The 13,757-nt window shown below is 41.5% G+C and overlaps 1 protein-coding gene across 4 annotated transcripts in view; it reads right to left on the bottom strand.

Annotated features, from left to right (window-relative positions):
• The window catches only part of VWCE (von Willebrand factor C and EGF domains), a 103,143-nt gene that overhangs the window by 55,159 nt on the left and 34,227 nt on the right, over window positions 1–13,757 (bottom strand). For all 4 annotated transcript variants that reach the window (XM_029582810.1, XM_029582811.1, XM_029582812.1 and 1 more), the window contains 5 exons: window positions 9,658–9,801; window positions 5,639–6,168; window positions 3,061–3,151; window positions 1,119–1,201; window positions 923–1,010 (listed from right to left, as the gene is read on the bottom strand). In XM_029582810.1, the coding sequence (XP_029438670.1) occupies window positions 923–1,010; window positions 1,119–1,201; window positions 3,061–3,151; window positions 5,639–6,168; window positions 9,658–9,801 (936 nt within the window). The remainder of the gene's footprint in view (window positions 1–922; window positions 1,011–1,118; window positions 1,202–3,060; window positions 3,152–5,638; window positions 6,169–9,657; window positions 9,802–13,757) is intronic.

Below are 13,757 nucleotides of genomic sequence, written 5' to 3'. Positions count from 1 at the left end.
ACACTGGATTTGGGCACGTGCCTGGGCAGGTCCATACCTGCGCACATGACTCTTGGCCCCGCCCACACCACACATCCCGCCCGTTGTGAGATATTCACGCATTGGGACGTTGTGTGCATGTGGGCGGCTTTTAAAATGGGTTGGACGCACACATGTCCTAGATGCGTGTACACCTCCCAATTTTGGCACACGCCTGGTTTTTAAAATTCACCTTCCATGTTCAGTCTGCTAGTTTAAATTTTCAACCCAGGTGAAGATCTAATGAAGTGCTAAGTTATGGGATTAAACAATATATTCCTTTTATTACTGAAGTGTGCCTTGTTTTCTATGCTGCTTTTGCAGGACACTGCATGCTGTTGTGACCCTAGCACCCACTTTTTGAAATAAGCTGAGACTGGAACGTAACGGATTGTTGTTTTGGTTTTTTTAAATTGCTCGTCGCTCCGTGCTACACTGGAACAATCTATCCATTATCTCTATACTCCATTATTCCATTGCCATCTCAAAACTCAATCTTATCATTCAGTTCCTATTTAATAAGACACTGGCCCTTTTTCTTTTCTTTTCTGTGCTGCGATTCAGTTCAATATATACAGTAACTGATACTGCTTTATGATGATACTTTGCATAATGGCACCCAAAAATGCAGACATAAAAGTAATAATAGTCATTTACATTTTCTGCCTAGTTGAGAGATGGCATCGGTCTAATGCTTCAGAGCGCATGGATTTCCCACTCATACTATCACAAGTCATTAGTCAGTCAGAACAAGCTCTTCCTTCTACTGAACAGGTCTACCAGTTGTGTTACTGCCATCATAATGAGCCCCTCTCAGGTGTGGTACGTTTGTCAGTGGCAGCTAATCAGACCTTTTCTCTGTTTTTTTTTTTGTTTTTTTTAATCTTATTACTGAGTCACCAACCTGGGCACTGGAGACAGCACTCTGAGAAAAAAGGGTGAGGACATGTGACCGGAGCACATTCTGGGGAGACACAGGTCACATTTCCAGCCTGGGGGGAAAAAATCCAAAACCACTGAATCCTCTTCAATATATGGGCCAAATAAATTCATTAGAGGGCTGACTTTACAAGAAATCGTGCACGCTGGCCCATACTTACAAGACATATGCAGACAGTGCAGTTATCGGCAGAGAGCGAGAACACCTCTCCATCCGCTCTGGGGACTCCTTCGTAGAGACAGCCTGAAATAGAAAGCAATGAACGATTCCCCCAGAAGAATGGTAAAAGTTTGGTCACACAAGCTACGATGGGCGTCACATGACGAGCAAAGGTAAAAACGCAGAAAGAATCAAAGGAAAGAGAAAGGTACCAAGGCAACCTCACAGAAATAAGAGATAGAGAGCACTCCCCCTGTTTCACCGAAGACAGCAGTGGTAATTTTCTGCCAGGTCATCAATCCAGAACCATTTTGAACTTGCTCCCTTTTCCCCATTGGGGAAAAATGGAAGGTGGAAGCTGCCAGTGGATTCGGCCCAATACCCTTTTTTTTTTTAAGAAAATTATCACTGGAAGAGAGAAACACCAAGAGAGCCTTTCATGCCCAGAGAAAAGAGAAGTCAACAAGCGCTAACAGCCTTGGAGCTAGGGAATAGACAAATAACCAAAAAGCATTCTCTGCCCAAGTCTTGCTACATACTTTACACAATAGCCTCACTGCATAACATCTAGATCACATTATCCATTAGCTTATGAAAAGAAACAAAAACACAAAGTCATACTGGCTGCACAGATACAATGGTGCCAACATTCAGCTTTCGCAGTAGGGTCAATGTTAGTGATTATATCATTAGTTTTGCCTGAAGATAATGTATTGAGACAGGCCATGATAAACCTGTGCATGAACCCACTGCTGCAGGATAAAAAGACCATGACTTTAATGAAAAATTAAGAGGGATATAGTCATGTGAACTGGTGGATTAAAAAAAGCATTCAATTGAGATTGGGTAGGGTGTGGTGGGTACAAACAATGAGTTTGGGTAAGGTGTGGTGGGTACATGGTATGTACAAAATAAACTCATTTTCAGATACCGACCCAGTGACATGTTACCAATGTCTAACTAAGAGGCTCTTACCGTTAACAGTTCTGCTTTACTTGGTGAGGTACTCTTGGCAGTACTGGATGTAGACGTAAGCTACCTAAGCTAGAGCCTCAGATGACGAGGGGCCTCTAAATATAAGCAAATTACTAAATTTCATGTTTTACAATTTTGTTTTGGTAATGCTATGGGGGCCTCCTAAACTGGACATTGCTTAGACCTTCAGCATATCTTAATCCAATCTCAATTCTCATCGCATTCATAAAATGCGCTTAGGATCCAAGTCCAGAAGAAGATTGCATTGGAGCCCCCCCCCCTCCCCCAGGAGCAGAGAGGGGCATCAACTAAACTGCACAACCTGAAGGCAGAGAAAGATACCAAAATAACGTCACAGCATTCAGCAGAGAAATATAAAAAGAACTTCACAGCCTTTAGGAAAAGAGATATCAAGATGATCCCATAGCATCAGGGAAGACAGATACCAAAATACCCTCATGGAAGAGAGAGGCAATAAAATTGCCCTACAGCCTCAAGCAAGAGAAATATATTACTTTAGGCAAGACATATGGCACATGAGGCTGACATCCTTAGGCAAACGTCATTCAATGAGTAATGCTGAGTAATAGATTTGGCAACTGAATGTAATCTGCACTATGATTTGCTGCAGGGGGCTTCAGAGGGACATTGTGAGCTTGGTAAAATATTACATAAAAACAGAGTTTCATGGTGAAGCACTGCTTTTACTGGCAAAACCCTCTTGATAAGGTCTTGGCAGCACATCACAATTATGCACCAATGTACACGTTCTGTATCTCATCATTCATGCCTTGCACATCATAAAATATAAACTAGGTTCCCAAAATGAAGGCTTCAAAGAAATAGCCCACTTTCAGTGTAAATATCAGGCAGCTTCTACAGAATGCAGACAATTAATTTGCAACCTCTAGAGAGAAAATGATTTGAAAAGCTGTTGAATGTTACATTCCTCAACATAGATGACTCACCATCGCATAATGGGCAACAGTTCTGCTGCATGGAAAGCGGGTGGGAACAGAGAATGCTGCACTTGAACTCCTCACAGAACACCCTTCCTTCCTAAAAGGGTACAAAACATTTTTTATTAAAAAAAAAACCCACAATAAATTTGCAGGGTAGACAAGGAAGCCAGGGTGTGAATTTAGTGTGAGTGGGGTTGGATGGTGCTGCGGGGAAGGGTGGGTGGCATATTCTGGGGAACAGAAAATTTGGAAGAGAGAAGGAGGCTGTCTTTTGTATATTATGTGCAGTTGCCCCGTGGAGTCTGCAGTTTTTCGTTTTTTTTTTTAAATTAATTCATCTTTATTGGATTTTTGGAAGTACAGACAAAAGAATGAACATTGAACAACCATGAAGAATATAGAATTGTTGACAATGGTCAATCTGTAATGACCCCCAAATTTTTTTATTTTTTTTTTATAGACTTTTGCCCAACCTAAACAGAAACCGCACTTTACAGAGAACTAACAAGCACACCACATTCACTCCACACATTCTCGTGCCTACTGAGAACAGCACACACACCTTCAGGCAAGCACAAACAGGCGGTGTATGTGGCTATTCGTTCAGAATTTTAAGTGTGACCCTGAAGAACTTTATTCCAGTGGAGAAAATGGCCTTGAGGGCTTGAAAGGCTTTATGGGATGCCAAATATCTTCTCCGAAAAGATTCTAATCGCGCGGTATGTGCCATCATTTCCTTCCACTGTGCAAAAGAGGCTCTTCCTCTGTGCAAAAGAGGCTCTTCCTCTGTGCAAAAGAGGCTCTTCCGATTTCCAGTTTAACCAGAATGGCCTTTACTGCGAGGAGGATTGTTACTGCAAGAAATTTCCTGCCTGCTGTGGAAGTAAGTCCCGCTCGTCCCAAAGGCATAGGTTGAAACGATTCACCAGACCAAGAGATGTGACATCCCAGTAGCTTGTCCAAATAAGTTGTAACATGATGCCAAAAGCAACAGTGAACATACTACAAAGATCTCCTGGGACACTTTTACATTTTAAGCGGAGATTCGAGTCCCACAACTTCATCAAAACGCCCCAAGTCCTGGTAATATAAGATCAAGTAGTAGTTTAATCTGAATTTCCCTCACAGAAGCTGCTAAATAGTGTTGGTAGAGCAGCTTAAAAGCACTGGACAATAATTGCGGCGAGATTTCAGTGCCCAGATCTACATTTTGTGGCTAGGCATTGCAAGTGTGGGGTGAGCAGGTCAGATAAAAGCTGCCTTCCCCAAACGGTGATTTTGTTAAATCTAGGCCAGGTATCTAGAAAGCTATCTTTGGTATCTGTGAGAGAAACAAGTGATACATCTTTTTTTTTTTTACAAATGGCCGGGCAAAAAAAAAAAATTGTGTCTCGGGATATCCCACTCTTCATGCAGCTCCTGAAATAAATAAATAGAGACAAGAGGCCTCTGAGTCCGCCAAATAATCCCCCTACCCGCCCATTCCTAAAAAATCGAGGGTCCCAAACCAGGCAAAAAATCCTAGTTACCAACAAGCTGCAAAAAAAAAAAAAAAAAAGAGTTTTTCATTTTTTGTTTTCATTTGTTCGATCCTGGCACAGTATTACTGCATCCTCTGTACATTTTCTTTGTTGTCCTGCCTACTGTATTTGGATCGATGGACTTGTTGTACTCATTTTTACTGTTTGGGACAGTCGGGGTTATACTTGTTATTGTTCATGTTCATATGCTTTTCTCTCTTAATAAAAATTATTTTGAAAAAAAAAGAAGAAGGAGGAGGAGGAGCACAGCGGGAGTGAATCTGTTAAAGCTGGAGACATGCTATCGTTCTAAGGTGACATGAAAATATCAGCGCTATCTGTTGTATCAGTTTCTGTCATTTTCCCATCCGAAATGACACAAAACACTACCAAAATATCGCTGTTCTTGTCTATGTTGCTTCAGAGCATGCTATACACAAAATCAATATAAAGAAACCCGATCAATAGCGTGAAATAAATGAATCAGAACAAAATGAAAAATATTCCGCTATCTGCAATAGGCTTATGTTGAATTTATCTAAATGTGAGAACAGTGTCCGTCATACAGCGCCCTTTATCGCATAATGCACACTAAAACAAAACGAACACTAAATACGGGAACATTAAATAATAGAAACCACATATAACCAAAACATAATTACCTGAAACATTTTTTTTTCCATGCAGGCCTCTTAGTTGCTGCTCCTGTCAAATTTCTATTAATCTGTAAATTCAACTGGATACCTCATCATTGCCTGAGCTGTCACAACCATGAGCCCTTTCCAGGGCTGACACATGAGAAGCGGAAGAAATGGTAGTTCGATCCACATGCACCAAAAATAGGGTTGCCAGCTGGCTCCAGAGTTTTAGGACCGGTTGATCCAGTCTTGGCTTTATCCCACTGCATGCTGGGGCTTGTAGTTCTGACTTCCCTCTTGCGGTCTCTTAGAAAGCAAGATTAACGCTCCCTGCATACAGTGGTGTAAAACGAGGACCTGATCAGCCTGCGCTGAAAATCTAGAGCCAACTGGTCACCCTTGCCAATAAGGAGCAAGTTTACATACCTGACAGGAACAGTCTAAACATCCTGGCTCCATCCAGTGGCTGCCTGAAGTATGCACCTCCCCCTGATACCAGCAGGAGAAGGACGAAGTGGTAGATTCGTGTAGGTGAGCAGAGGGGCTTTCGGATGAGGAAGGTGTTAAGGTAGGATGCACCAGAAATGCTGTTGGTTGTAAACGATCCTTGAGTGATACCTTAGGTGTGGCAGTAAGTTTCGGCAAAGGGGGCAGAGATTGAGAAGTAGGCCTTGAAGTTGGAGGGGCTAAGGAAGAAGGGGTAGAGTAGGTGGGCAGTGGGGAAACTGATGTGACCACAGGTTTCTGTGCTGAAGGAAACGTGGTTAGAAGTACCAAGTCTGGGGCTGAAGAGGTGGCAGGGGAGGGCAAGGAGTCACTAGGGGCCGCAGAGGATGGGAACGATGATGATGGCAGCTGAATTATCAACGTGGAATCGAGAGGGGTGAGAACAGTTTTGGAGCGATACTGCTGGGAGCTTAGGATGGGAGCTGGTGCAACAATCATATCAGGAAACTCTGGGGGAAAGAAAACAACAAAACAGAAATCAGCTGAGGAGAAAAAAATAGTCAACTCTTAAGGCTACACAGGTAACGGTATAATGGAAATGCAACAACCTCAATGTGCCATTTAAAGATATTTTCACAGCTACAATGTATGGGGTAATCAAACTACCCATGGGTGAACTGCAGGTAGTTTTTACCCATGGGGGTTTGCTGCAGTAATCAAAGTAAACTACATGGGTAATGTTGCTTTGATTATTGCCCCCTCAAAAGTACAGGTATAAATTTGTACTTTTGTAAAGACAAAACAATGCACGTAGTTTTCAATAAACAAACCTGCATGTGCAGTTGTCTCCTCAACCTTATACCGCCCTAAGAACACCTGAAAAATGACCATCATTCACAAAACCATATATCAGCAATCTTCACTACAACTTACCATTCCTCTTGATCTCCACACCTCATCAAGACCAATCAGATCCACTTACAGAGACTCCCTCCAGGTCCCCCCTAACAAATCCACTATACACAACTCCATTAAAAAACGAACTCTATCCACGGCCGGACCGCATCACTGGAACTCACTCCCCCATGATCTACGCCACGAAAAATGCCAGCTCTCCTTCAGAAAAAAACTGAAAACCTGGCTATTCACTCAAGCATACCGCTGAAGATACTGTCTTCTTCCAGCACCGTCTATGTCCCCTCTCCCTATTACCTCCCTTCCTTGCCCCACACCCCCTCCCTCCCACCTTCCCTTCCTGTCTCTCCCTCAGTCCCCTGTCCCCCCCCCCCCTAACTATAGAACTGTTCGGCCAACTCCACTAAAAACCACTAAATGAACCACTAAATGAATGTACTAGCTTTTTTATCTAATCAATAGCTCTCTACTCATTGTTATTTTACTGTTTCTTATTGTTTTTTACTGTTTAATCTACCCCTCATTTTCTAATGACCAAGTTACTCACTCCTTGTTTTATTGTAACTTTTATACGCCTTGCTGTTAATTGGTTTCTCCCCTTGTTCATTGTAAATCGGTTCGATAAGACTTGTCTTGAGCATCGGTATAGTAAAAGAACTTAAATAAATAAATAAAAATACATGGGAAAAAGCTCAATATTGTTGATGTCCGTATGTACTTTTACTTGCGTAGAAGGGGGCCAGTGATCAAATAACTTCTTACCTATGGAAATGCCTTCGATTATTGTCTTCCTTGATGGCATAATAAAATGTATTCTGTATATTGTGAAAAATTTAATTTGTAAATGAAACGCAACACTATATTTCTCAAAAGCACCTTTAAAATGCCACTGTTAATGAGCAGGCTTGGATTTCTTTCAAGTCTGAGGGAAAAAATGCCAGGACTGCTGTAGGATTTCATTTTTACCCATCAGATGAAGCTTTAATCCCTTGATCTCCACGGCCTCAACTCGCTTCTCATTTCCAAAACAGCCCACGTTAAGAAAGTCAGCAAAAGCGCTTAACTCTGCTTTCAAGAATTATCCCACTGAATCTACCCCACACAAATTACACCTACTGATAGGTGGGCAGAAACTGTCCAAGGAAGTTTACGTACCGCAAGATCAATATTCAAAGGTGTTTAGCCGGATAACTCACGCGTTATCTGGTTAAATGTTTGGATTTTGGGGTTTTTTTTTGAGTTTTCAAAAGAGTAAGCTGTCAGCTTACTATCCAGTGGCTGGGCTGGACAGTAATGCCGACAGGTTACAATTCCAGCGCTGCAGCCAGAGCAGCACTGCAGGCACCTAGGAACACAATGCAAACGGGCCCGAGATTCTGACAGGTTCTGGGTGGGTGAGAGGAAAATCGAGCCTGGAGGCTCGCAGTCAAGATTTTTTTTTTTTAATGCATAAGAATGCCACTTAACCGGATATATTCAAAAGCTAGCTGGTTAGGTTTTAAAGTCATCCGGCTAAAGTTAGTCAGATAACTTTAATCAGGTATATTCAGCAGGTCGTTTATCCCACTGAATATTTGAGGCACGTTATCTGGCTATCTTTAGCCAGACAACTTGTCTGCTCGCCAGCTTACTGTATGTGGACCTCTTACTTTATACAATTGAAAAGTATGCATGTAAGTCCAAACATCACTCCATCCTCATCCCTGGGAATGCCTCAATCCAGGTAATTTACACATGAAAATGACACACGTACTTAAGTTTACCTGCATCTCGGGTGGGCAATTTTGTAAAAGTGGAGGAAATCCGGGTCGTATAACCTAGTTCAACCGTGGGAGGACGAGCTTTTTCAAACTTTTGAATCTTTATCTCAGGAGTTTAAGTTTTCTGCCAGAATGCAAGCTTATTATTTGCAATTGCGGCAGGCACTTTCTGAAATCGCTGATTTCTCAACTCCTGTTTGAGAGTAGAATGGAATGAAAAGATACCTTTCTGATCCGGAAACCTCCGTTAAAGATATAAAACATTATTTATTGGGGTATTCTGATGGGAAAGTTTGGTAAAAAGAGACATCGCATGTTTTAATAAATAAGTGGAATGTAGAGCTTGGTGTAACCTTCATTGATAAAACCTGGAAGGCTATTTGGATTAATGCTCATCAAAGCTCCCTGTGCCAGAGCCAGGTTAAAACTGATGGTTCAGCTACTGCACAGGACATATCTCACTCTACTTTTTTATTCAGAACTATTTCCAGAAACTAGCCCCACAATGCTAGCAAAGTTGTGGTGAAACAGGCCTTTTATACATGTGTGGTGGTATTGCCAAGGGGTGTGGCATTTCTGAAATAAAATAATGCAAGAGACTGCGAATATACTAAACCTCCCTGTTTATATAGCACCGGCTGGCCTGCTGCATCGATGGGATAGTTTTTCTGATCTCTCAAAAGCACACAATACTGGTTAGCCAGTATTATACTGGCATCATGTTTCACAATTGCTACTTTCTGGAAAAGAAACCCCTGTATTAAATATTGGCACCAGCAAGTGCAAAATATAGCAGATATTGAGCAATTGCGATATATAATGCGGCATGAGCAGTTTAAGAATAATGTGATCTGGGTCCGTTTCAACAATACTTGGCTGCCCATAGAGTTTGAACCTTGGGGGTTACATAAATGTTTTCTCTCTCCGTGGAGGGGCTGACACGATAACTGTGTAAACGGGCCTTATAAGTTGATTCTATTATGCACTCTTACTATGTGGTACAGTGTTAAAGTTGTGATATGCTTTCTTGTATATTGTACTTTGTGACTGTATGCCAAGAAAAATGAATAAATAAAGAATTGTAAAAAAAAAAAAAAAAAAAGCAACTAAGTCTTTGAAAATTTACTCCTATACACTGAATAACTGTACTACATCACTGATCTTAGGGGTCAAGTATTAGGGGATGATATGTTCTTCTCAGTTCAAGTTTAGAAAACCTGTGAATCAGAAAGGAGGGAGCCATAGAGATGGGGGAATTGTCAAGACCCAGTTCAATCATGACCATCCTCCCACTGAACATGGCTGAGTTTGGTCTGTACATACCTTGGCATGTGTGTCCATCCAGCTGCAGCTGGTAACCCTTGTCACAAGAGCAAAGGTAGCTTCCGGCTGTATTAGTGCATATTTGCTGACAAGGAGAAGAAACGGAGAGGGAGTGATCAGGCAAGGGGGAGCACTCATCCACATCTTTAAAAAAAAATAAAACCAGAGATAAAAGATAAGTACACAAAATTCTGCATCTTCTATTGAAAATTAATTCTGTTATTACACTATTTTCAAATAGCTTATTTCTATATTATACGTATCAGATGCTTGAATATAGAAAACTGTATATTTTCTACAGAAAAGATGGTGTGACTTTTGGATGTGCTTCTTGTAAATTTTCAATTGTCTAGATTTCAAAATTGGCCTGTAGACATAGGCAGCCATTTGACTGACAAAAAGATGACTCTCTCTCCAAACAATTGGAGCTAGCAAAGAATCACTCATGGAAACAATTCCAACTAGTGAAAAAACTCTCCAGACCCAATTCCATAGCACCTAGTATTGTCATGAAGGCCCTCAGCAGAGAACTTAACCAAATTCTTCAATTCAAAACTTCAAACTATCTGCTCCTTCTTTATCACCACCTCTCCCCCCCCCCCCTTCCTCACCACAGGCCTATGCAACAAAAGTTCCCCAGACATCCTCTATCATCCCCAACCAGACCTATTTGGCTTCCTCCAGACTGCATCCCACTAAGGAAAGTAGAGAAGATTTTTCAGAAGATCAGTGGATCAATCAGTTCCCTTGTCCCATAGATTTCATACCTTCCAAATTCATTTGCAGCCTGAGACAAGACCTCCCCCTGGCTAACCACCATAATCTATGATATATTAACCCAAGGCTGCCTATCTGTGATTAAACCCACATTGAATAAGCTAGGCACTGATTATTATTATTCAATCTCCAGCATTCCCTTTCTATCCAAGCTAGAGGAGTACATAGTCTACTTTTAACTCCTAGACTTCCTAGAGGAGGCCAGCATCTTCCACTCTTACCAATCGGGTTTCAGGAAAGACTATAGAATGGAATCTATCCTGTTAGCTTTACCCAGCAGCATACTTCTATAAACTGACCAAGGTGGAAGCTCCCTCCTGGTCCTACTGGAGCTTTCCACCATATTTGACACTGTTGACCACTTACTCCTGCTACAATGCTCGAGAGACATTAGTACTGAGTGCTTTGCTCTCAAATGGTTCAAATCATTCCTGATCAACTAAATTCAATCCATCTCATGGGCCAACAAAACATCTATACCTAGGGATCTCACCTGTGAAATTCCCCAGGGTTCAGTGCTTTCTCCAATCCTCTTCAACATCCAATGTGTGATCTCATCCCATTTTTCAACATTGAATCTCATCTATGTGCCAATGACATCCAGCTTCACATCAAAACAAGCACTGACCAAACTATAACCATCGCAAATCTCAATGACTGTCTCTTAGCATTGGCCCTATGGCTTAACAAACACAAACTGCAAATACTAATCTGGGCTCATTATTAATTCTGAAACAATATGCTTGTCTGTTCAATGGACAACCTCTATCCAATACGGGTTCAAAGATACTTTATATCCAAGTGAACTACTTCAAAAGTGATTAACACTATTCAATTCTCAAAACAAAATGTTTGTATTCATTCAAAAAGGCATGTTATTTCAAGCTCAGTTTAAGGCAGACATAAAAGACACAAATCCATTTGGCTTTCAAAACATACGTCATTTGTTGAGGGTCTTTTCTGCCTGTAGGGAAAGTATTCCAATAATTCTGTTGCTAGAAGACTTGTACAAGTAATCTTTCCCTCAATAGCAGTGATCATTGAATGTTTTACATTCTTACGGCCCTCCTATATGGCAATAAGAATTATAATGATATGTAGCCCAGAAGGGAATGGTGAAGAAATACTATAATTATGGTTCTAAACTGAAGACAATTCCATTGAGAGAAGAATTTCCCATGTAAAGCAGATGTAGACGCTTTGAGATAGCTCCAGATGTTCCTCGTTTTGAACCTTCTGAAGAAGTTGTAATAGGTGAAACATGGCCATGTAGGAGGGCAGTAAGAATTTGAAATATTCAATGATCACTGCTATTGAGGGAAGTACCCATGGCAATGCCTATGAAAACTGCCCTCCCTGAGTGCAATAAAGAGAGCTCTTTCCATGGGTGAAATAGCATTTTACCAGTGGAACTCAAGACTGATTACTGGCCAATGACCAATTTTTTTTACCTGCTGTTGAATGACTCAGGTAATTTTACACACGGACGGATTGGGCAGTAATCAAAGTCATGAGTTCCATTGGTAAATTGTACATCATCTGCTGACCCACCTCATCCCCCAGTAGGTCAGAGGATTACGCACAGTTTTTTCTGAAGGTAAAATTACGCACAGAGAAAACAGGCATAATCTTTGCGCATAATTTTTCCCGTGGGCCATTTGCCAAAGCAAAAGCCTGTGTGGACTTTTGCATGGATTACTGATAAAAATCCCGCAAGTAAAAAGCACCCATGGAGTTTGTACCAGCGTTGGTTAGTTTTGGTTTTTGCCCCCTAAGAGGGCAGTTTTCATAATGGCTGTGGTGCTTGCGGTCCTGCAGCACAAGACGATATGTTCATTTGGGTGTCTCTTTGAAAATGTGGCCAGCTGCAGATGAGCATGTCCAATGTACCCGCTTTGAAGCATGTACAAATGTACTTGCAGATAGATTCATTCCAATCCCTGATCTCTCTCTTCCTTTTCCCTGCCTCTTCTTTGACACTGGTAAAAGTACCCATCCTGTGAAATCCAGGGTTACTTTTACCCATAATGTGGGGTGGGAGAGCAATTTTCAGTAAGGATTTTTATGCTGGTAAACAGCTGATGAAAGAGGTGGGATAATACCATTTCAGTCAGTACAGCTGCTTTCTAGATGACTGTAAACAGAGGCGAGATGGCCTTGCAGATTAAGGATTGAATGACAAAATGCATAATAACATGATTGGCATCTATTGCAAGGCAATACAGTTGAAGTTCTGAGAGACACAAATACATGACAGATTTTCAGGAGAAGATATTGAGGATATTCAAGAAAATTCAAAGAGCAACAAAACTTAATATATCTGGAAAGACTTCAAAGACTAGTGATGTTCTGAATGTTAAAACAGATGTACTGTAAATGAAGAGGGAATTTAATAACTTTACTTAAATACTTCAGAGGGTCATACAATTTTGATGATAGATGGAACTGATTGAACCAGAAGACAAACAAATTAATCAAGGGCAAATTCACAAAATGGGTGGGAGAAGGGAGCAGAGCAATAGTTTTCTACTCTGCCAGGTCTACCTCAGCCTTATCCCCTCTCCTCTTGTGTCAACAGATTGCATGTTGGGAGAAATAGCAGAGGATGAGGAGGCTCCAGCAGACACAGCTCAACAACCTGCAGTTCTCTGTGATCCCAGGACTCTAGACTCAGCCGAGGCCAGGAGAGGAAAGAAGGAAAGACACCTGGACCACAAAGCCAGGGAGCTGCAAGTGATTTGCAGGGAATAGTGGGGGACAAAGAGTGCTGGGTTTATCCCTGGAGGAGAAACAGCTTAAGAGAGTGTGGATTAGCACTGGAGGCGGCTGGTTGGCATTCCTCCTTCCTGGCTGAAGATGGGATATAACATGATAAATCTGTATGGATGTGGGAAGTGGCAACATTATCCAGAAACTCACAACACAGGCCACCCAGGATAATCCAGGATTCTACTGCCAAGGTACAGTCCTCATTTTGGGGGTAATTTTCAAAGTACGTATGTGGGTAACATACTATTTATAGTCATTTTCAAAAGGCTATTTACACGCTTAAAAGTTCACCTCCATGAGTAAAACCTATTGACAATTCAATGGCATATTCGTAGCAATTTTCAAAAGCCCACTTACACGCGTAAAGTGCATTTACACGTGTAAAACCCAGTTTTAAGCGTGTAAATCCTTTTGAAAATTATCTTCAGATAGGGGTACATTTTAAAAAACAGTGCGCACGCGTACGTACTTTTGTTTGCTCACCAGGCGGCACGCACATCCCGGGGCTTGCGCGTGCTGCCAAGCCTATGCAAAATAGGCTCGGCGCGCGCAGG

The sequence above is a fragment of the Rhinatrema bivittatum genome, chromosome 17, assembly GCF_901001135.1.
Source record: "Rhinatrema bivittatum chromosome 17, aRhiBiv1.1, whole genome shotgun sequence".
Taxonomy (NCBI): Eukaryota; Metazoa; Chordata; class Amphibia; order Gymnophiona; family Rhinatrematidae; genus Rhinatrema; species Rhinatrema bivittatum.
Note: the sequence above shows the minus strand (reverse complement) of the source record. Positions and strands in the feature narration are given on the sequence as shown.